Genomic DNA, 24,075 nt, shown 5'->3' on the forward strand with positions numbered 1-24,075 from the left:
GGGTGATCTGCTGTTCAGGCTCAACGATAGTGGCCGTATTTGGAGGGACTCTTATGTGTTCGAATAAAGCTCGAAGCCACGGATTAACCTTTACTTTAAGTAATTTCTCAAAGTTTCCCGATTTATCAAACCAAAATCACTTCATAGATTTAATAAATAAAAGGGAGGGGAGTTTAATCGTATCTTATTTAAAGTTGCGATGGGCGTGGTTTGAAGTTTCAGGGTAGGCTCCTGAATAGAAAGAAAATAACACCTCAAGGGAAAGTTCCTGAACCGAGGTAAGCACTAATATTCCCAATAATAATTACCACAGGGGGATTATAAGGATGGATGAAGTAAGAGATGAGGAAAAGTGAGGATAGAAAGTGAGCTGGCAGATGGGGTTGATCAGTAAACAGTGGGATGGTTCGGGCACATGGAAAGAATGAGTGAAGAAAGACTACCTAAAAGGATGTGGAAGGCAGAAGTAGATGGATTGAATATGAAGGGAAGATCAAGAATGAGATGGATTGATGGGGTGATAGTGGATAGTAATAACAGCAGAGCTGGGCATGTTCCTTGGTGGTTCCTAGGTGCGTCCCTTGGTGTCCTGACTATATGCGTCAGTCAGGACACTAAGGGACACATCTAGGGATGTGCCCAGTTCTGAATAACAGTATGCACCAAAAGTTTCCCAATAGGATATCTACATTCAGAAACAAAAAAATTTCCAATAGAATATCATATGAAAATGTCAGGAACAGAATTATATGACAGAACCCTAAACACACACACACACACACCTACTATATTACAAGTGCCACCAACAGAATGCAGCAGAAAACTACACCAGCAACATCCTGCTCAAACATCTGCAACCTACTGCCCAAACCACAAAAAATATCCACAGAGAAACATATTTACACCTAGATAACTTAGCAAGCCCTTCAAGAAATACCATCAAGCTCAATACTCCAACAGCAAAAGTAATTTTTTTTTATGCAAATTTAACTTAAAGACAAGGTACATATCATAGAATAGATGTAATAGAAAAAAGGAAGTGTGCAAGATGTACAGAAAATGTATAATTTTTTTTATAAAAAGGTGTTTTGTACACTGGTCAGAGGTGAATAAACAATATTTTTTTCTGCAATGAATTACAGATCAGAAGCAGAAAGATGAAGGGCAAAATTTCAAACTGGAAGTTGCTGAATTGCGTCTTTTTGATAGAGATGTGTACAATCTTGTAATGGACCTGCAGATTATGTATGACCTTGCAAAGTACTTGCCTGATGATCCCAGGGGATATGAAGCTTTGTACGCTGCCAATCATATCATCAATGCTGTATCAACTGACAACTGGAGGTATGGATTTAGTGTCATGATATTTAGCTTTGATAAAGTTTTCAAAAATGTTTCATTTATTTTTGTTTTCATAAAGTAGGTATATATGTGTTTATTTACATTGGTAGATTCAATGAATTCCTCTTGTAACAGATGTGCAACTGAATGCATCTCTTAAAAGTTAAATCTTTGCTATTTTATCCAAGTTTTTGTAAATATATAGTTTATGCATTCAAATGTGGGTGTATGTACACATTTTCTCTCTCTTTCTCTTAGATATAGTGTGGCCTCTTGCAGGCAGGAGGGATATACTCATTAAAGTGCCATCTTGTGGAAAGTAATACACAGGTTGAAAGGGTACTCTTGGGAGTGAAAGAATGGCGATGTAGATGAGAAAATTGAGTGCTTTCCCCTATTGTAGTAAACTGTTACACAGTCCACTATAAGAAAAGGACTTCATGATGGTTGGACCAATTTATATTTTTTATTAAAGAAAGGAAAGAGGAGAAAAAAGTTTTAAATAAAGAAAGAGGAGAAAAAAGTATATACGCACACAATTTATATGAACATAACTTGGAAATGAGAACTGGTAATAAACTTTTCTTGTTTTCATACCTCGATTACAGCATTGCCAAACAAACCGCTGCTGACTTCTTTGCCAAGAGTAAGAATGGAAGCCGAGCTCATTGTTTGGCCCTAATGGGTCATTGCCATATCCCTTCTGCATGGATGTGGCCCTTCTCTGAGGGCAAACGCAAGTGTGCTCGGTCATGGGCTTCCTCCCTTGCTCTCCAAGACCGGTACCCACGCTGGAACTTCACATGTTCTCAGGTACTTGCAACAGAGAAAATTTCATATACAATATTTTTATGTATGTATGTAATAATACACAGGGTTGGAGCTGAACTCTTCTTATTCAATGATAATTAATGTCCATGTCTCTGAATTTTTTCCCTCTTAGGCCCAGCAATTTGCCTTTATCCAGAAATATTACCCATCCTTGTTTGAGAAGATAAAAGACAAAGTGCAAGAGGGAAGGTTCATCCCTGTGGGAGGAACATGGGTTGAAATGGATGGTCTTCTACCAAGGTAATGTGTACTTCATCATTTAGCTAAAAATGTATGTCTCAACTTTCTAATTTATTCATTTATTTATTTATTTTTACCAAACTGTGTCAGTGTAGTGTAGTTGGGAAGGCTTATGGGAGGGTCTTGATTGAGAGAATTAGGAGAGGAACAGAGGGAGTAATTGGTGAGGAACAGTGTGGTTTTAGGACAGGTAGGGGTTGTGTAGATCTGATTTTTGTGGTAAGAACAGATATGTGAGGAAGCTATAGGAAAAGGTAAGGATGTTTATTGGGCTTTTATGGATTTGGAAAAGGCTTACAACAGGGTAGACAGGAAAGCACTGTGGGAGATACTGCAGATATATGGGATAGGAGGAAAGCTGTTAAGAGCAGTCAAGAGTTTTTACAAGAGTAGTAGAGCTTGTAGATATAGAGGAGACTATATGAAGGAGTGATTGTGCCAACAGCACTGTATGGGGCAGAAACATGGAACATAAGAGAGAAGGAGTTTGAATGTGTTTGAGATGAGGTGTCTGAGAAGTATGATGGGGGTTACTAGGCTGGATAGAGTGAGAAATGAGGAGGTGAGGAGGAGAACAGGGGTGGAAAGGGGGTTGGGAGATAGGGTTGATGAAAGAGTATTAGGATGGTTTGGACACATGGAAAGAATGAGTGAAGAAAGACTAGTAAAAGAGGTATGGAAGGCAGATGTGGAGGGAGTGAACATGAAGGGACATCCTAGGATGAGGTGGATGGATGGGGTGAAGGGGGCTTTGGGGAAGAGGGGAATGTCTGTTGAGGAAGGATGGGAGAGGACAGAAGAGAGGGGTGAATGGAGAATGGAGAATATAGATGATATTGTGATGCATGAGGTGGAATGGGTGGGGGGATGGGGGGGAGGTAGTATGTGTGTGCAAATTTTGACACAGCCTGAAGGGATTTCTCCCTGTCTTCTCCTTTTATGCATGGGGGGACGGAGAGGGGGGGGTCGCCGATTTAATGAAGCGGCCTTGTTATGGATGTGCTGTATCTTGCGATACTGCTTCTGACCCAGGTCAGTGGACAAGGTGCAAGGATGACCCGTCATACAGGAGGTGCTAAGATGAGAGGGAGGGTGGAGGGGTGTGGAGTGTATTCAGGGATGGAATGGGTGGGAATGATTTTATGCCTTTTCCTTTTTGGCTACCTCCCTTGTAAGGGGGAAAAGCCTTGGTATATGTATGTATGTATGTAGTAGAGCTTGTGTTAGGATTAGAAATAGAGTGAACGGTTTGAGGTAAAGGTGGGACTTTGTCAGGGATGTGATATGTTGCCCTGGGTGTTCAATCTATACATGGATAGGGTGTAACAAGAGGTAAATGCAAGGGTAGTGGGTCAGGGGTTGGAGATGGTCAAAGAAAATGGAGAAAAGTTGTTATTAAACCAGTTTTTGTTTGCTGACGACAGTGCGCTTGTAGCAGGATCAGAAGAGGGATTAAGGAAGTTAGTGACAGAGTTTGAGAAGGTGTGTGAAAGAAGGAAGCTGAAGATAAATGTGGGCAAAAGTAAGGTGATGAGATGTACAAGGGGAGAGAGTGACAGCAGGCTGGAAGTGAGCAACATTCCTCTCTGAATGGGGATTAGTATCTAGCCATGAAAGAATGCATAATAGCATTGTAAACAATACCCTGTATGGGGACTAATGTAAGTGGGTTATTTTCATTGCAGTGGTGAGTCATTCATGCGTCAGTTCCTGTACGGGCAACGGTTCTTCATGAAGGAGTTTGGCGTCAAGTGCAAGGAACTCTGGTTGCCTGATACCTTTGCTTTCTCAGCACAGCTACCACAGATCTGTAATGTAAGTTGAAATGCTAATGATTATGTGCTGTATGCTTGTACACCATACTGATCACACTGAACAGATACAATCTCTCAAACTATTACATTCATAATTGTCCCTCATCTCTTTGTATAGTGGAATTATACATGCTTTCTTCCAATCCACTGGTACATTTACGTACCTTGAGATACATTAAACCATCACTTCAGCTAGCCCATGGTTACTACACACTTTGTCAAATATTCCACATGACAATCCAACAGTCCAACCCATTTCAGTTAATAACTAAAAAGTAAAAGGGGTAGGACATTTGACTTAGCAAGGTTTAATGACCCAACTCTTGAGCAAATCCAGATATGTATATATATACATATATATATGTTATGTATTTATTAATCTTTTAATGATGATTTCTTTTATATTTTATTTTTAACGTTTTTCTTTTTCCTCAAATTTCTAGCACTTTGGTATAACACGATTCATGGCTCAGAAACCAAAGAAGGAAATGGGTTCAAAGGATTATTATGGAATGCAATGGGGCTTAATGGAAGACAATGGAATCCAGTGGGGAACAATGGAAGACAATGGCATCATTCAGTGGAGGAAGAAACCCGAAGGGGATAGACTGATCCGCAATGAGTTCCCACACAACAATTTCCACTGGGAAGGAATTGATGGAAGTAAAATCCTGACTCACTTCCCTCCAGGGGATTCCTTTGGAATGAATGTCTCGTAAGTATATATTGTACACATATACAGACATGCACACATATGTGCATATATATATATATAATATGCTAAGATGAGAGGGAGGGAGGAGGGGTGTGGAGTGTACTCAGGGATGGAATGGGTGGGAATGATTTTATGCCTTTTCCTTTTTGGCTACCTCCCTTGTAAGGGGGAAAAAGCCTTGGTATATGTATGTACATATATATGTACATATATATGTACATATATATGTACATATATATATATGTACATATATATATATATATGTATGTATACATACATACATATATACATACATACATACATACATACATATATACATACATACATACATACATATATATATATGTATACATATATATATATATATGTATATACATATATATATATATATATATATATATATATATGTATATATATACATATACATATATATATACATATATATATGTATATATATATATATATATATGTATATACATATATATAAACATATACATATATATATATATGCATATATATGTATATACATATATATATATACATATATATATGTATATACATATATATATATATACACATATATATATATATAATATACATATATATATATATATATACATATATATATATTCATATATATATGTACATATATATATATATATGTATATACACATATATATATATACACATATATATATATATATAATATACATATATATATATATATATACATATATATATATTCATATATATATGTACATATATATATATATACATATATATATACATATATATATATATATATGTACATATATATATTATATATATATGTATATATATATATATATGTATACATATACAGTATATATATGTATACATATACAGTATATATATATATATGTATACATATACAGTATATATATATATATGTATACATATACAGTATATATATATATATATATGTATACATATACAGTATATATATATATATGTATACATATACAGTATATATATATATATATATATATGTATACATATACAGTATATATATATATATACATATACAGTATATATATATATATATGTATATATACATATATATATATATATATATACATATATATATATGTATATATATATATATATATATATATATATATATATATACATATATATATGTATATATATATATATATATATATATATATATATGCACCAGGAGGTGCCAAGATAGGAGGGAGGGAGAAGGGTGGAGGGGAGTGGAATATATGGGAAATGAAATGGGTGGGAGTAATTTCTATGCCTTTTTCTTTTTGGCTACCCCCCCTTGTAAGAGGCAAAAAGCCTTTGGTATATGTATGTATGTATGTATGTATTTGCTTATTCTTCCATGCCTTGTCTCTATTTCTATTTTGCCATGACACATCTTTTACTGAAGTAGGTAAATACAGTAGGAAGATTTTTTTCTTCATGGATACACAAAAAGTGTCCTTAGTGTCATTTACATTAGCATATTTCTTTGGCATCATTTACTATAAGAAAGGCTTCCTTAAGTTACTTATATGCTAGTCAAATTATTTTTAGTGATTACCTAGGAGCCATAGGTCTCCTGCAAGAAGAACCTGGAGTAATATATTGATTGATTGATAGCCATTAAAGGAATTCGATAAAAACAATAAGCTATTGTTAGATATAGGACAGTATTCTTAAGTGAAATCCCTCATGATTACAACAAAATATAGAATATAAGAAATAACCATATGGTGTCATAGTTCCTGAGTTACTTATGTTCTTAAATACAGAGTCAAGGAAGCTAGAAAGACTGTTTTCAACCTGAAAGACAAAGGCAGAGTCGGAACATCAGCCTTCATCTTTGGTTACGGAGATGTGGGAGGAGGACCCTCAGCCGAAATGTTGGAGAAGGCCAGGCGGATGAAGGACGTTGATGGATGCCCCAGGTGTGTATCGGATATTTTTTAATAAACGTCACACAAAAAATGCATAAAGCATTTGTCTTTCATGATTTGATTGCATATGGTATGTCATGAGTATTGTTTTATATTTATCATGAAGGAGAGTGAAGGTAGCAGTCATTTTGTAGACAAATGAAGAAAGATAACAGAAAACAGTAAAACTCTAAGTAAGATTGTGTTTTATATTACAGTGCAATGCAAATTTTTGTCTTGTTTAACCCAGAAATATGTTTGTTAACATTTAGCAAAATATATTTAGAATATCAGTATTAATCATTTAATGAGCTAAAGCAGACTTCAGTTGATTCATTGCTTGATATCTCGCTCATAAATAAAACCAAAGTCTACATTACATAGTACACAAGAGAATACCAATGGAGGTATGATCTCCATCTAAATAAAAATGCCAGTGGTATATATATATATATATATATATATATATATATATATATATATATATATATATATATATATATATATATATATATATATATATATATATATATTATATATATATATATATATATATATATACTTTTGGTTATAATTTTTCAATTTGATTAGTCATGTGCTTATTTATTTTTAAGGATGGAGCACATGACTCCAAACACCTTCTTCGCATGTGTGGAGGCAGAATCGAAGAACCTCTGCAAGTGGGTTGGGGAACTTTTCTTGGAGCAGAACAGTGGCACATATACAACACAGGTAAATTTATAGTTGTTATTAAGATGTTTAGGGATTTAGGGATGGAATGGGTGGGAATGGTTTTATGCCTTTTTCTTTTTGGCTACCTTCCTTGGGGAAAAAGCCTTGGTATATGTATGTATTAAGATGTTTAACACAAATCATGATTATTATTATTATTTTTTTTTTCATAAAAAACAAAAGCACAGAAGATTAATTGAAACTATTTAAACATATTGAAAATAAATGTGGACTTCAAGATAATGTGTGGCAATGTTTAACACAAATCATGATTATTATTTTTTTCATAAAAAACAAAAGCACAGAAAACTAATTGAAACTATTTAAACATATTGAAAATAAATGTGGACTTCAAGACAATGTGTAAATGCGTTTTTTGAATCTCATTTCTATGTATACCTAACCAGTACAGATTGATCAAATCTGAAGATGTGCATCTTTGATATACATCATTATGCCAAACTTTGCTCACAATCATCATTACTGTTGTCCTTTCTTTCTGATCCTTGAAGTAGGCATAGTGCTTCAAGTGTCTTTTCATACAAAATATCAGCAAGACTAGGAATAATTTAGGTTGCTGTTTTTTTTAATTCTCTCAATCTTGAATATATCTTTCAAATAGTCATGTACTCTACTGTATATTCCAGTCTAGGGGAGATTAGGGTTGATGATATTTTCATCTAACATACATTGTAGGATTTCTCTACATAACCAATTTCTTCATTTTAGTCTGAGATGAAGAAGCTGAATCGCATGGCAGAATTCAGATTGCAGTCTGCTGAAATGCTCCTTGCTATGGCAGTACTGAAGAAGAAGACCACCTGGGAACATATGCACAGGTAAACATCATGTTAGGTGCATGTATGCTTTGACTCAGTAACCCTACTTATAAAGAAGAAAGGCATTTTGGCATATGTATGTACATATATGTGTGCATGCATGTAACCAAAAAGTCTCTTCTTTCTAAAAGTGTGGTGGCCACTTATCCTTCACTCATCCCATACTCATCCAACACCCATTTGATTTCCCTTCTATCTTATTTCCTTGTGGATGAAGGTGTACATGTATATATGTTAAAGCTATATATGTATATATGCTAGACTCTAGGCTCATAATCTCAGTAGTTATTAAATGCAATCTCCTTAAAAATGAACAGATACCAGGAGAAGATTGAAGAAGCCTGGAAGGATGTTCTCCTGAACCAGACCCACCACGTGTTGCCAGGCTTGAGCACTGAACTGGTGAACAAGGAAGCCAAGACTATGTATGAAAAGGCCATTGAAACTGCCAAGGCTGTGACTAAAGATTGTCTTCAGCTCTTGATGAGAGGTAATGTTTAGGAGGGTATTAAGTATTCTTGTTACGATTGGCATATGGTTGGACTAGTTGATGAGATATAATTGTTATTTCATATTCATAATTTGTGTCATCAGTTGATAAGATTTACAAACTATTTCATGTTTGTCCCTTTAGGTTCCTCCGAGTATGGAAGATTCATGTTCAACTGTCTGCCATGGAAGGTAGAACAGGTGTTGCGTGTTAAGTCGGTATGTCTCAATGGCGTTGAAGAGGCGGATCCCAAGCGCAGGTGTCTTGGCAGGACACAGACAACAAATGACGGAGAGGAGTATGTCTACTCAGTGTGTGACGGCATTGGATTCTCTTGCCTCCAGCCAAGAGACTGCCCAGTTGTCACCCTTAGTAAGTATGCATACACAGTAAACCCTTGATATAATGAATGATATGGGGACAGGGGTTTGACGTTATATTGGAAGATCCATTATATCTGATGGAAATACCAGACAGATCCGTTATATCCTGAAGCTTATTTCCAAGTACCCTGCCCTCACTGAGGGAGTATATATAATTGTGTGCTTCTTTGTTCTGTGTCGGAAGTTCTCTGGCTGAGCGGGTTAGGGCATCATTACTTGTGGCAAATGTCAAGGGTATGGCGGTTCAAATCCTGCCACTGGTGAAGTTGACCCAAAGGGATGGTTCATTAAATTCTATGCTACAAAGTCCTCTGTAAGGGGTACCATCCTAGCCCTCCGATGGAAGGAGTTTGTAACGTTAAATCATAATATCTTTGTTCTGTTGTTTGACATTACAGATTGTTTTCAATAATGTGTTATTTACTAAAGGCCTTCTCTTGAACAGGTGAGGTGAATGGAAGTTACACACTCGCAAACAACAAGATTAGTGTCACCATTTCACCATATGGTCAAGTGGAGAGCCTGTGTCTTGTTGGACAACCTAACTCAAATGTATTTGGGAAACAACAGAAAGCTTGCTCTGGCAACCAGATTATGCTTTACGATGACATTCCTCTGCGTCGGGATGCAGCAGAAGTAACAGACTATCATATGGAGACAGGAAAGACATTGAATTCAAAGCAGGTTAGCACCAGTAAATGCATCATTAGTCTTAATGTTACAACACTACTTTTTCCCATTATAAATCACTGATCTATAAGTGATAACTCAAATCTTTCTCTCCTATAGCACTGGGACAAGATTGATTGTGTCACTGTGGTGGAATCTGGACCTCTTGTTGTCAAATTGAGATGGAAAATGGCTATCAGTGATAAGTCCTATCTTACTCAAGACATTGAGTTGGCTGCAAATTCCCCATATGTGGCATTCCACACCTCTGTAGACTGGTATGAGAACAGAAAATTCTTGAAGATGAACTGTGACACAACCATCAAATCACAGAAAGCCTCCTTTGATATTCAGTTTGGACACATTGAAAGGCAAACGCATAGCAACACACCATGGGATTCTGCACATTATGAGATGTATGGTCACAAGTAAGTATTATAAGTTGTGGTAAAACAATTGTCATTGCAGACACAAAGGGTGACTTTTTCTGTAGGGATATAAGTGCCATAAATGTCAACATCATGATAACAAAGGTAATAATAATTAAACTGGTCACTTCTGAACTAGTTGCTTAAATGAAATGTGAGGACCTTCCTTTTCCTGTAGTAGGATTACATTTGTAATTTTCTTCTGTTGCTTTCGTAAGGTGGGCAGACATATACCAACATGGGCTTGGCTTGGCAGTTCTAAATGACTGCAAGTACGGATGGACAGCCAAAGAAAATTCCATCATCTTGTCTCTCCTGCGCTCGCCTAAAGTGCCAGATGACCGATGTGACATGGGTAACCATACTTTCAAGTATGCGCTTATGCCCCATCAAGGTAAGAACAAGTTCTTTACTCACAAGTTTCATTGCGTGTGTTCTGGAATGTGGCTTAGAATCAGTCGGTATAAAAAAGAATAATAACTTATTTTTTGGAGTGAAACAGTTGTATGGTCTTTGATGAAAGATCTGCTCTGTCACTACATTCATTGGTCTCCAATGTGACCAGAATGATATTTGATTAAAGATTACAATGAAGAACAAGTAATTTGTATTTCTACATTATTATTTCTCGTCTCGAACATGAGAAATGGGTAGGGAACAGGGATGACCCTCCACAAGGAGATAGGAGCAATAGTAGATGGATTTTTGGATGGGTGTTGGGAGGAGATGCTTTGGTTCAGTCAACCCCCTTGTAAGGGGGAAGGGTGTTTTGCTATATGTGTGTATTATTAACTTCCACCTTCAAATGTGCTTAACATGGAGCAAATGAGAATGAAGAGAGGAGATTTGTTGTATGTGGGAAGAAAAATGTGTTAGTTTTGAATGAAACTAAACTAAATGGACAAAGGAAAATTTAAATTTGGGAGAGGAGGAAGGTCAAGGGAGAAGAGTGACTCAGTGGGTGATTTATGAGGAATTACTGTGTGTGACTGAATGAAAGGAAATATCATTATCCTTCCTGTACTTGTTAGGAGACAGTTGTGAGCAGCATGCTGATGGAGTATCCTCTTTGAATCCATGTTGGGTAGGCAATGTGGGTAATTTTGTTGTAATTCTTCCTATTGCTAACCTTTCCATCGGTATGATGGATAGTAGTGAGACTGGTTTGTATGACATAGGAGTTTCAGGTGGTCTGTTGGTCACAATACAGGTGATATGTAAGTTTTTTTCTAGATAGTGGGAAATTTACTGTGCAGCCAAGAGTGTTTGAAGATCAATTTAGGGTTTTACGCATACAGCACAATCTTGTTATCAAGAATATCAGTAATGAAGTTGTCCTTGCATGACTTTGTCACTTAATTTTTCATCCTATTTTGCAGGTACTCTTCAAGAGGCTGAGGTGGTCAGAAGGGCTTATGAATTTAACAACCCACTTCATGTTTTCGATAATATTACGGACTGGTAAGGAAGGCTCAGATTCGTCACATGTTCTTGTATTATTTTTTTAAGTGGCAACATTTAGTATTGTTCTCTGATGTCTATCTGGCAGGTATCTTTTGTTTATTCTGATTTATTGATATCATCATTAAGAAATGTTTTTACATTACAGTCAAGGGGATGAAGATCTTGAGGTCTTTATGTCTTTGGACACCAATAATGCAATGATTGATGCAGTCAAACTAGCTGAAGATGGAACCGGGGATGTTGTCGTACGACTTCATGAAATCCATGGAGGAAGGTGTCAAGCAAAGTAAGTTTAGATTTGATGAATTCTAGATTATGAAATTTGGATGTAAGCTATAGGTCAAAGCTCCCTCAAGACCAGCACCAAGCCGAGTAATAGAATTTTCCGACTTTAAGAAAATAGGTGTTTCTTGGTGTTTGGCAGCCATAATAGCACTAATATGGCTACAGAGGTACCACAGATATATGAAATAATAGTGGACTCCACACCACAGTATTGTCACAACAAACCACCATACCTAAACTGGTGGCGGTAAACAATCATGGTGGCATTGGTGGATGTTCTGCCATTTTTTAGAAGGCACGCAATTACAGCCAAGTTTAAGGTGTTGCTGGGTCGTAGACTGCCAAGTTTGGGAGCTTCAACCTGTAGTGAACTTGAGAGGATGACCTAGAATGAGACATATGGACATGGTAATTTAATTAATATTGCTGCAAGTTTAGTTTAATCTATACAGTTAGGATTAATCTTTTATTTATACTACCGAGTTTCTTTGTTCATGAGTATTTTTGTCAATTTTCAGCCTCTCCCTTCCTGCTGATATTGATGCCCAAAGAGTCAGTATTTGTGATGGTCTGGAAGAACCTCAAGAAGACCTTGCCTTCACAAGGATGATATTGGATGGTGAAATGAAAGAGAGGGTGACCATTCCTGTGCATCTTAAACCCTTCCAAATCCAGACTCTGAGAGTTTACCAGTGAACCATGGAATTGGGAAGAGTTATGTCTCAGACAGGGTTACAGTTCTAAAAGTTTTCTTTAGTTGTCTTTACATTAAGAAAACCTCAAAATAGCTGCATGCATCATTTGATGCTCCCTATGTTAGCAAGAAACATTCAGTGATGTCGTAAACATGATGCTCGTTTAATCCCATGTGATTTGTGGTTAACCTTCATAGCTTATAGAAATCTCATTTCTTGCCCAGTAGTCATGAGCCATGAGAAATGTATTTGTATTTCAGTATCCCCAACAATTTCAACAATAGTGTAATGGAAATGTTGTAGATCCTCAATAAATGTGGTCCCAAGAAACGTATTAAATTCCAGAGTTGTAATTCCATTTGCTGTATTTTAATAGTGGGGTGTTATTCTTCAATCTCACAAATGGTATTAAAGAGCAACACTGTGTTGAAACTATAATTAACAATCACTGATGGAAGTTACTGTATTTGTAGACCTCACTTCCATTCCACCAAGTAAACATTAAGGTAGATATGTCTTTTGTCATTTCTGTGCATAATATTCTATCATGTCATGAGGAATCATTTTTCTTTCTCATATATGATGGATAGTACATGGAATTTACTTGCCGTTTAAGGTTAGAAGTATTTCTTAGACATAATCTAGGTGGTGGACACTCATTAAATGTTCAACTAGTTAAATGTAGGACAATGATGTCAGCAGTTGATTTTGTACTGTAAGAAATGCACAAGTTTAATAAAAGGAGTGTTTGCAAAAGGTTGTCTGACTTTTAACCTTATTAGGGTAAATAAAAATGAAAAAAATACGGGCTCTAATGAAAAAATTATACTTAATTTGTTTCATGCTTTTTTATAATTAAAGCCACATGATCTTTAATAGCTGGTGCCAGGTACAAAAAAATCTTGCACACCAGTAATTGTTGCTTTGCAGCTTGATACCATATTGATCTACCAAGACAAAAGGTTAAATGGTGCCCTATACAACTCACATACTACTTGTAATGATGGTAACCATCTGCAACAGTTTTTGAATTATCTTTATACCAAATACTTTTCCCTTACAAGGGAGGTATCCAACCAGGTACCACACAAAAATTTAATGAGTAAAATTGAAAAAATAGGAGGAATTCAAGGTAAACTATTGGAATGAATGAAGGACTTCTTAACTGGGAGAAAAATGAGAGTGGTACTTAGAGACAAAAGTTCGAAATGGGAAGATGTAAAAAGTGGCGTCCCACAAGGCTCTGTTTTGGCTCCTTTAATGTTTGCCATATACATAAATGATATGGATGAAGGAGTAAATTGTTACATCAATTTTTTTGCCGACAATGCCAAATTAATACAGAGAGTGAAAACAGAAGAAGATTGCAGATTGCTACAAGATGATCTGGATAAAGTATGGGAATGGAGCCAGAAATACGAGATGAACTTCAACATCAGGAAATGTAGCATAATGGAATTTGGAAGAGGCAAAAATAGAGTTTTGGGAAAATATATGATTGGAAACAAAGAAGTAAAGTAAACTCAGAGAGGGACCTAGGAGTAATCATCTTAAGTGACTTGACACCTGACAAACATGTAAATAAATTATTCAGAGAGACATACACCAGTAATTATTGCTTTTCAGCTTGATACCATATTGATCTACCAAGACAAAAGTTGGGGATCGGTGCCACCTGCGTAGAGCCGGTGGCCAGGGGTAGTTGCTGCCGTTTGGCCCCAACTCCATTAACACACTGCTGCATGCCAGACCCCCTGATATCCACCCTTCTGAATCCTCTCTCCCACGAAAGGACAGAGTCCACTTGGCCAGACTGCGGTGCGGTCACCAAACAGCACTTCTACGCTACCAGAAGAGGCTGGATGACCGCATTGTGAACAGCTGCCCAGGATGTAACACTTCACCCCATACCATACAACACATAATGGAAGACTGCATTATACACAATCATGGACGCAAACAACACAACATACACTCTATAAAGGATTTGTGGGAAAACCCAGTTTCGGCTATGGCATTCCTTGGGGAGACGGGACTGCTCGGACAGACAGTCTAGGGAACAACAACAACAACAACAACCAAGACAAAAGGTTAAATGGTGCCCCATACTACTTGTAATGATGGTAAACATCTGTAAGGGTTTTTGAGTTATCTTTATACCAAATACTTTTCCCTTATAAGGGAGGTAGCCAACCAGGTACCACACAAAAATTTAATAAGTAAAATGAAAACAAAATAGGAGGAATTCAAGGTAAACTATTGGAATGGGTGAAGGACTTCTTAACTGGGAGAAATGAAAGTGGCCTTCGATTACACGGAGGAAGAGATGGTAAAGAAAATAATTATTACAATGATAAGACCGAAACTAGAATATGCTATATCAATGTGGGCACCAAGCACAAAGGAAAACACAAAGAAATTAGAAAGAATCCAAAGAGCGGGGACAAAGATGGCACCCACACCATCAAATTTGACATATGAACAAATATTGGAGAAATTACAGCTGTCAACATTGGAGCAAAGAGAAAGAGGCGACTTGTTGACTACCTTCAGAATTATGAAAGGGATGGAAGTTCTTGAAAGATAAGACCTATTGAAGTGGGACAAGAAAGAAACGAGGACACGATAAGAAGCTAAAGAAGGACAGTTACAGAAGAGACCTGAAAAAGAACAGTTTCCAGCACAGAGTGATCGATGTCTGGGACAAACTAAACAGTGAAACAGTGAATGCCAGAACTATACATGAGTTCAAGAATAAACTGGATGTGGAGAAATACAAAAACGGGTCACAATGAGCATAGCTCCCGTCCCGTAAAATACAACTAGGTAAATAAATACATCCCACTCCCATTCACCACCCACTCTGGCTTAGTCTATCATGGATAAAGAATCATCCCTGTTCCCCACCCATTGCAGCAAGGCCTCAATACTACATAAGAACATAAGAAATAAAGGAGACTGCAAAAGACCATAAGGCCTACACTAGGCAGCTCCGTATCCATCACCACCTGTCATCCCCATCCATAAAGTTGTCTAATCGTTTTTTAAAACAACTGATAGTTTCAGCGCTTACTACATGGTTACTAAGTTTATTCCATTCATCGACCACCCTATTAGTAAACCAATTCTTGCCTATTTCCTTCTTAAATCTGAATTTGTCCAGTTTATACCCATTACTGCAAGTCCTGCCCTGTTGTTTTATTATGATGACCTTGTTTGCATCACCCTTGTTATAGCCTTTGATCCACTTGAACACTTCTATTAGATCACCCCATCACCTACATGATAACCCTCCCCACTTATTCCATCATGTGAAAGACAAAGAGAAATCCCTCCAGGCCACTTTATCATCCATTCATATCCATTCTCCACTCACACCTATCTTATGCCTTCTCCCTTCCCTGCTCAACAGACATTCCCCTTATACTTTGGGCCCATTTCACCCAATCCATCCATTTTTGTTTTCCCCCATAAGTGCACTCCATCCCTTCCACACTCTTTTTGCTAGTCTTTTCTCACTCATACTTTCCATATACACAAACTATCCCATTAATGTTTCATTAGCCCAATCTACCTGCTCCTTTTCCAACCCTGTTCTCCTCCTCACCTCACTTCTCATTCTATTCATTTTCATAATGCCCATCATATTTCTCAAACACTTCCTCACAACTATATTTAAATTTATCTTTCCTGCCTCTCCTATATTCCAAGTCTTCACCCCATACAGTGTTGTAGGCACAATCATCCCATCATATAATCTTTTCGGTGCCGCTTTAATATGTGGCCTACGATTTTTTTTTTTTTTTTTTTTTTTGTATTGTATGTGGCCTACCTATTCGACGCACCGAGGTTAGGTTAGGTTAGGTTAGGACTGGCCAAAGCAAGTGGAGGACGTTTCGGGGTAGGGGGTTTCGCCCAGCAAGTGCAGATATAAAGAAAGTCTAACCTAACCTAACCTAACCAGTACTAGTATAGTATGTGGCCTTCTTATTTTTATGCATTTTGCAGGGTATCTGAGAATTTTTGTATGACTTGTTGATAAATTGCTTTTTAATTATCAAATGAAAAAAAAGAAAGTATTGCTGTTTGTTTTATTTTTTTCCTGATGTAGGTCACATTTAAATAGGGTAGGCCACATACCGGTACTAAAAAAGTTTCAAAAAGATATGCCCCATACTAAAGCGGTACCATCTCTTCTTTGTATCCATCTTCAGATGCCTATATCTCATGAAACATTTCATTCTCCCAAGACATCTACTTGTTTCCCTCACTGTATACTTTACCTCCACACCTACTCCTGTATTCCCAGTTCCTAAATACGACTCGTGGTGCAGTGGTAGATTCCGGCTCCCAATACGGCGAACCCCGCCCAGGGCCGAAATAGTTTCAGTATCGCTGCGCTGCGGGTCGTTACTCCAACTCTCGTATTTTATCCATAGATGGGTCATATGAGCTCTGAACTCTCTTCCAGGAGGGAAATAGCTGTCGACCACGAGTCCAACGCGTGATCCAAGACCATGGTGAATCACTTAAAACTATCCATTTCCTCTAGCATGACTTCTTTAAGATGTTTCTGCCACCCTCTCCCCTTGTACAGCCATCTTGTTTTTACCCACATTTACTTCTGCATTTCTCTTATCAAGTACCTTCCCAAATTTTGTCAGTCTCAGGTTCTTCTCAGACCCAACCACAAGCACAGTGTCATCAACAACCAATAACTGGCTTACCTATAGGGTGGCCATTTCCAAATTTCCAAAAAAGGACACTGCATATCGATGATTACAATATATAATATATATATATATATATATATATATATATATATATATATATATATATATATATATATTATATATATACATATAACTGAAAAAGAATCATATTTTTCACTTTTAATAAAACCGACAAAACACAAATACCTGTATTATCGGCTGAGAAGAAACCTGCACAGCGAAGCTATAGCGGTAATCCCCTACCACACTCCTGGCCAAATGGCCACTTCCGGAAGGGAGTGTGTGGTTGGACATTCCGCATAAATCATCGGAAATTTAAAATTCCCGGCTCTGTGCAGGTGGCGCAAGCGTCTACGACCCCACCTCCCCCTCCCTATCCCCTCCCTTCTTACTCGGCTGCACGGATTGAGCCGTCACTTAGCATCGCGGAACCAGACGAGTCGGTCACTCAACAACCCACCTTCTTCTCATGCAGGTAAGTCTGGTTCCTGCTCGTGCTCGTGTTCTCGTGGGAGCCCTACCTGTTCTCCTGCAGTTTTTCCCCTTCGGTGTTGTGTCCAGACACCTTTGGGACACCCCGTCTATGATTACCATTATTCTATTTTCAGACCAAACGCTTGTGTGTGGAATCCGGCTGCACAGCCAGGATCTCGTCAGACGGCCACCACGACCTCTGCTCCCGCCATACCCCTTGTTTCTCGCAAGCTGGCGTTGTGTGCAAAGCGCGGGTTGAGGAGATTCGTGCTGCTCCTCCCAAAACCCGTTCCAAGCTAGCTGCCCTCGAACTCCTTCGGGAGGCATGGCGCAGAGCTCGGAAATTGAAATCCGCTGACGACCCCCCCCCCCTAGTGTGGGCGGATCCGGCGTTAGGCGTGGAATTGGGCCTCGTTCGCCCTCGCCATCCGTCTCCCTATGTCTCCGAGACTTCCGTTGGTGCACAACCTGGGCCTCTCGGAGTACAAGGGGACGAGTCTGATGTTGCGGAGTATGGTGTCCCCGAGCGTCCTCAGGCCTCTCGGCAGCCCCATACATCCGACCATCAAGGGTCCTTAAAACCCTTACGGCTTGCTTTGTCAAGCACCCCCACGACCTCTGCTCCCGCCATACCCCTTGTTTCTCACAAGCTGGCGTTGTGTGCAAAGCGCGGGTTGAGGAGATTCGTGCTGCTCCTCCCAAAACCCGTTCCAAGCTAGCTGCCCTCGAACTCCTTCGGGAGGCATGGCGCAGAGCTCGGAAATTGAAATCCGCTGACGACCCCCCCCCCCCCGAGTGTGGGCGGATCCGGCGTTAGGCGTGGAATTGGGCCTCGTTCGCCCTCGCCATCCGTCTCCCTATGTCTCCGAGACTTCCGTTGGTGCACAACCTGGGCCTCTCGGAGTACAAGGGGACGAGTCTGATGTTGCGGAGTATGGTGTCCCCGAGCGTCCTCAGGCCTCTCGGCAGCCCCATACATCCGACCATCAAGGGTCCTTAAAACCCTTACGGCTTGCTTTGTCAAGCACCCCCACGAACTCGTCTTCCTCCCTAGTTCACTCGCGTGAACCCGGCAGGAAATCTCGCTCGAAAAAGAGGTCTGCCTCACCGAGGTCCAGGACGCTCAGCTTGTCCCCACCCTCCACAGCCTCTCCCCCCAACTCACCCTCCCTTCCTCGCTCTCCTTTTCCTCGCCGTAAATCCCACAAGGGCAGGGAGCCGGAGGACGAAACGAGGGGAGAGGGAACTCTGGCTGCCCAAGTGGCTGCCCTCCTTCCGTCCCTGATAGGCCCCGTCCTTGAATCGGCCCTATCACATTATCCGGCCTTTCAGGCCGCGCAAATCATAACGCACCCCTCTCCAGAGCAACCTCCTATTGAACCTACGGCTCTAGCCCCCCCTCCCACTCTCCCTCCTGGTCCTTCCCTCCGCCCCTCCGTGCCGGCGACAGGTATAGGACTAGAAGGCCCCTCTCAGGAGGAACCCCCCAATCAGACGTCCGTCTGGTTGGACGGGGTGGAGGACCACTACAGTTCTTCTTTACCTTATCCTCCTACCATGACGGACTCTTTTGAGTTCCGCCACTTCTCATGGTGTGACCTTCCCCGGTCCTGGGAGTACTCGTTTGGAGAAGGCCACAAGCTAGTGGCCTGGTCTCCCGACTACTCGCTACCGGAGGGCTGGAGGAGGAGAGATGACGTTATCCTAAAGTGGGCCAACGACGAGGAGGGGGCTAAGGTTCTATATAAGATTGACCCCTCTCCGCCCCGGCCTCCACGCCCTCCAGGATTTCCACCTCTAACACTCTGGACGCATTAGGTGCTCTCCTGGAGAACCCTCGTTTAAACCCTGATGGGCATATGTTTGTCGACAGGTCGGGGGACTCGCCGGCGGTAGCACTCTCCCCAAACGCCTGGTTCCCGCAGGAGAAAGGGGAGAAGGCCTTAGACATCCCTGCTCTCTTCGAGCGGGCCCAAGACCAACCCAAGACGGTTCCTCCTCGACGGCATATCCCTTCATCATTCCCCGTCGTCCTGCCACCACCCTTCGCGCCGGAGGGCCTGCGCGATTGCTTATGGCACTCGGGCAGGGACCCCGCCCTCCCCCATCAACTTAGTGAACCGGAGGCTAAGTTGCTGACGACGGAGGCCTCGACCAGACAAGACCTTGCCTCTACCATCTCGACCGTCACGGCAATCGCGATGATGAGGAACTGGCTGACGACGCTCGCCACGAGCTTTGAGGACTTCCCGCGGGAAGAATTGAGGTGAGTGGGATATTTCAATCTATACAGAGGGTCCAGACCTGTCCTGGCGAGAGACGCTCAGGTAGCGTCTTCACCCAGGACGGAGCCTCTTGACTAGCGCCCGAGGACGAGGTCGTTCGGAAACGACCTCGGCCTCGCATATGTTATACGTTCTACAATTGAGCGATGTGACTTTATTACACCCTCCGGGGATCGGGATCCTTCTCGCCCTACTAATTTGATTCGCGTGTTTTCTGTATGCAGACACACCCTGGCGGCACTCTCTACCGTGGCAGAGGGTACAGCCAACATGGCGTCATCAGCCCTACCCCCAGCAGCGAGGGCCTTCACCGCGGCTCGTTTGGCAGCTCGTCAGTCTGCAACGCGGTCGGCCCCGGAGATAGCTCGCCGGGGCGTGGTGAGAGCAGCTCCCCTTTCCCGTGGTCTGTTCGACCAGGAAGCGACAGACCGCGTCTTCGCTACGGTCCCGACCGTCATCCAGATCCAACAACCCTCCCAACCTTCGGAGACACGCGATAGTGACCATCTCCGCTAGCACAGTTCTGGACTTCCTGTCTTGGCTAGCTGACACCACCAACAGGGCACCGGCGACGATCTCGGCTCACTCCGCAGCCCTCGCTGATCCACTCTGCTTCGGCATGAACATCAGAGTGCCACAAAGGGAGCGAAACCTTCTAATGAAGGGGATCCGCGCCTCGAGAGAGCCGAGACGTCAGCCGGTCCTAGCCTGGTCCTTGCATCGTGTTCTGCAGTACCTGACGTTCGAAGGGACCATCATGGAGGGGGAACACTTCCTTCAACGTGCCGTCTTTCTGCTCGCCCTGGCTACGGGTTACAGGGCGTCACAGCTGGCGGCGATCACCCGCCACCAGTCCTTCTCCAACCTGGAGGAGGACTGCTCTGCCCTAACTCTCGCTCCATCACCTACATTCCTAGCCAAGAATGAGCAGGCGGACGACATGATTGGCCCTATCAGAATACCATCCTTCCTGGAGGAAGGAAACCCACACCCGCTGTGCCCGGTCCGTGCGTTTAAAGACTACGTGGAACGCACGGAAGGGGTGTCCGAGGATCATCTCTTCTACAATGCGAAATCTCGGAACCCCCTAACCCCGAGGTCCCTGGCGCGTCTACTTTGCCGCATTATAGAGAAGGCCGACCCGGGCCATGCCCCCCACGCCCACAACATCAGAGGCCTCGCGGCATCGCTGGCATTTCTCCGCACCCACTCTGTGGAACGGGTGCAGGACCTCGGGGGCTGGGCATCAGCAACTTCCTTCAAGACACGGTATCTCTACCACTCGATCACCCCTGTCCCATGTGTCGCCATGGGAACGGCTCCACCCCTCTCTTCGCAAAAGAAGGGGGGCAAAGGGCGACCGAGGGGTAGGGGAAGGCCCAGGAACCGCTGAGCAAGATACAATATTCTACATAGAATTTATGCACTATGTAAATTGTACAATATTATTTTTATAAAAAATAAACAAATGAATATATATATATATATTGATATTGATATCGATATAAGTACTTGATGCTTTTTGTCTCCCCTCTACTGAATGATAAGATGAATAGTCTCCCATACGAGACACACGTAATAACGGCTTGAGCCCTGTCCTCGACTACAATTTGGGCTTCACCTTCTCCTCCCACCTATCCTCGTCTCATGCTTAGCTTCGCTGTGCAGGTTTCTTCTCAGCCGATAATACTTCTTTGTCGCGGCTAGTGCCGCTTAAATTGTTTTTTATCGGCTTAAGAAACCTGCACAGATTTAGGGTCCCTCCCTCCTCCCACAGGCGAAGCCTTCATTTCTCATTGAAGTGACGGCTCAATCCGTGCAGCCGAGTAAGAAGGGAGGGGATAGGGAGGGGGAGGTGGGGTTGCGCCACCTGCACAGAGCCGGGAATTTTAAATTTCCGATGATTTATGCGGAATGTCCAACCACACACTCCCTTCCGGAAGTGGCCATTTGGCCAGGAGTGTGGTAGGGGATTACCGCTATAGCTTCGCTGTGCAGGTTTCTTAACCCGATAAAAAACAATTTAAGCGGCACTAGCCGCGACAAAGAAGTATTTCTTACCAAGTTACAACCCAAACAAAACCTAATTGTATCCTCACATTGGTTGCCTGGAGGTTAATTTCTTTTTGTATTTCTGCCCTCTTTCTTTTCGGCATTTTCAGACTCCTTAACCTCATAAATTAATTACCAAATCACACTGCACCGTGGCCACAGCAGGACTGCAGCCCAGTGTATGAGATGTGAATCATGCAATCTCACGTTCACAACATTGTTCCTGTGCAGTTCCTGTCTACTTCGGCTGCCGAGTTCCGACGTTGACCTTGGCCTGGGTACTCCCACATAAATTAATTGTACGACATTATTGTATACCTAGGCTTATTTATTTATTTATCTATTTATTTTTGTCACATCCCAAGAAAAGAGGACAAATGCACGTCCGGCGTGATGTTGCGCCGGATGGAGGACAGAGTGCTCAAAAGGAGGAATGTCCTCCCTAAAAGAAGACTGTCCTCCCTAAAGGAGGACGTCTGGCCAACCTACTTACCTACCACTACCCTACACTCTCTAACAATCTCCAATTCTCTACCCATCACCCTCACATTCACCGTACCAACCCATCCATGTACACATTGAACAGCCACGGCGACAAAACACAGATCAAGCGCGGCCCCAGTTTCCACCACAAATCGCTCACTTTTACCATTCCCAACCCTAACATAAGTTCTCTTATTCATGTAAAACATTTTATTGCCATCAAAAGCTTTCTTTCTATCCCATCTATCTGCAATACCTCCCACAATAACTTCCTGTGTACCTTGTCTGGCCTTCTCTAAATCCACGAAGGGCCTAAAAATATCCTTGCGCTTTAAAACCCCCTTCCCCATCCCTTTTGTTGACGTGATTTTCCGCAATATTTTGACCTTGTGAATATTTACGTGGATTTATTTTTTTTATCTTATTTTATTTATTATTATTATTATTTTCAGTTTGTTGTGTTCCCGAGGTCGGGGAAGAGATCCATCAGGGAAATGAATATATTTTTTAGTTTTTGTGGTTCCAAGCAAAGGCCGACGTACTCGTCCTGGAAGTCGACGAGGAAGGTGTGTGGATGTGGGCTTTGGACGCTGCAAGCGAGGTTTGGGACGATGACGTTTCAGAATAAATGAGAAAATAAAATAACGAAACCGAGTCAAGAGGACTGACACACCAATGCCATCTTGCGGGAATTTTCCACAAATTTGTGGGAGAGATTTCTTCACATCATCCACATGGGATGTTTTTTGAGCAAATTATGTTGCAATGAACTTATTTTTGTACATAACAATTCTTTCTTTTTGTGGGAAAAATATGGAGATCCAGATTTCCTTGTAGCAATTTTGTGGTTAAAAAATCTCTCATTTGTGGGAAATGGCATAGATCACAGTGGCAACACTGCTCTCACATGCTCTCTAACAGGATAACATCATCTAGTTTTACCCAAAATGAAATATAAAAAGGAGGTGCGACGGGGATGTAATTAGAACATGGTGACGACTACCTCAAAAGAGGAAAAATGAGAGACTGTATGGAAGTGGTTCTGTGCACGTATTTGCAGAACATTGCTGCGATTTTACACTATTCACTGTTGCAACATACCGTGTGGTCTAGGGTGGACAGGATGTGCATGTGCAGGATGAGCAGCTTGGGAGGAAGAAGATTCGTTTGTCACTG

The 24,075-nt window shown here is 41.0% G+C and overlaps 2 protein-coding genes and 1 long non-coding RNA gene across 4 annotated transcripts in view; 2 read left to right on the plus strand and 1 right to left on the minus strand.

Annotated features, from left to right (window-relative positions):
• Nucleotides 1–13,609, plus strand: part of LOC143024070 (alpha-mannosidase 2C1-like) — a 29,069-nt gene extending 15,460 nt beyond the window's left edge. Inside the window, exons 6-21 of the mRNA XM_076182801.1 lie at nt 1,143–1,344; nt 1,950–2,154; nt 2,285–2,412; nt 4,098–4,227; nt 4,670–4,941; nt 6,744–6,899; nt 7,502–7,619; nt 8,349–8,458; nt 8,776–8,948; nt 9,093–9,320; nt 9,777–10,015; nt 10,121–10,428; nt 10,647–10,822; nt 11,808–11,889; nt 12,038–12,178; nt 12,696–13,609. Coding sequence (XP_076038916.1) covers nt 1,143–1,344; nt 1,950–2,154; nt 2,285–2,412; nt 4,098–4,227; nt 4,670–4,941; nt 6,744–6,899; nt 7,502–7,619; nt 8,349–8,458; nt 8,776–8,948; nt 9,093–9,320; nt 9,777–10,015; nt 10,121–10,428; nt 10,647–10,822; nt 11,808–11,889; nt 12,038–12,178; nt 12,696–12,873 — 2,846 coding nt within the window. The 3' untranslated portion in view covers nt 12,874–13,609. The remainder of the gene's footprint in view (nt 1–1,142; nt 1,345–1,949; nt 2,155–2,284; nt 2,413–4,097; nt 4,228–4,669; nt 4,942–6,743; nt 6,900–7,501; nt 7,620–8,348; nt 8,459–8,775; nt 8,949–9,092; nt 9,321–9,776; nt 10,016–10,120; nt 10,429–10,646; nt 10,823–11,807; nt 11,890–12,037; nt 12,179–12,695) is intronic.
• Nucleotides 1,269–24,075, minus strand: LOC143024071 (uncharacterized). Of its 2 annotated transcripts, none has more exons than XR_012966255.1 (4): nt 24,001–24,075; nt 4,057–4,220; nt 1,939–2,157; nt 1,269–1,338 (listed from the first exon to the last, which is right to left on the minus strand). It is a non-coding gene; the product is annotated as an uncharacterized LOC143024071 (long non-coding RNA). The 2 variants fall into 2 exon arrangements; XR_012966254.1 differs by lacking the exon at nt 24,001–24,075 and adding an exon at nt 4,391–4,496.
• LOC143024072 (uncharacterized) lies at nt 19,692–20,880 on the plus strand. Its single transcript, XM_076182803.1, has 2 exons — nt 19,692–20,345; nt 20,589–20,880. The coding sequence occupies exons 1-2, from the start codon at nt 19,939–19,941 to the stop codon at nt 20,878–20,880; spliced, it is 699 nt and encodes a 232-aa protein (XP_076038918.1). The 5' UTR covers nt 19,692–19,938.

This window comes from Oratosquilla oratoria, unplaced genomic scaffold (genome assembly GCF_046742065.1).
Source record: "Oratosquilla oratoria isolate Oo_2021 unplaced genomic scaffold, ASM4674206v1 SCAFFOLD87, whole genome shotgun sequence".
Classification (NCBI taxonomy): domain Eukaryota; kingdom Metazoa; phylum Arthropoda; class Malacostraca; order Stomatopoda; family Squillidae; genus Oratosquilla; species Oratosquilla oratoria.

What these genes read in the sequence shown, in the direction of transcription:
- LOC143024072 (XM_076182803.1), top strand. Translation starts at nt 19,939, where the DNA reads ATGTTTGTCGACAGGTCGGGGGACTCGCCGGCGGTAGCACTCTCCCCA. An exon ending in TTCCCGCGGGAAGAATTGAG is followed by an intron (nt 20,346 to 20,588) that starts GTGAGTGGGATA and finishes TTCTGTATGCAG; the next exon opens with ACACACCCTGGCGGCACTCT.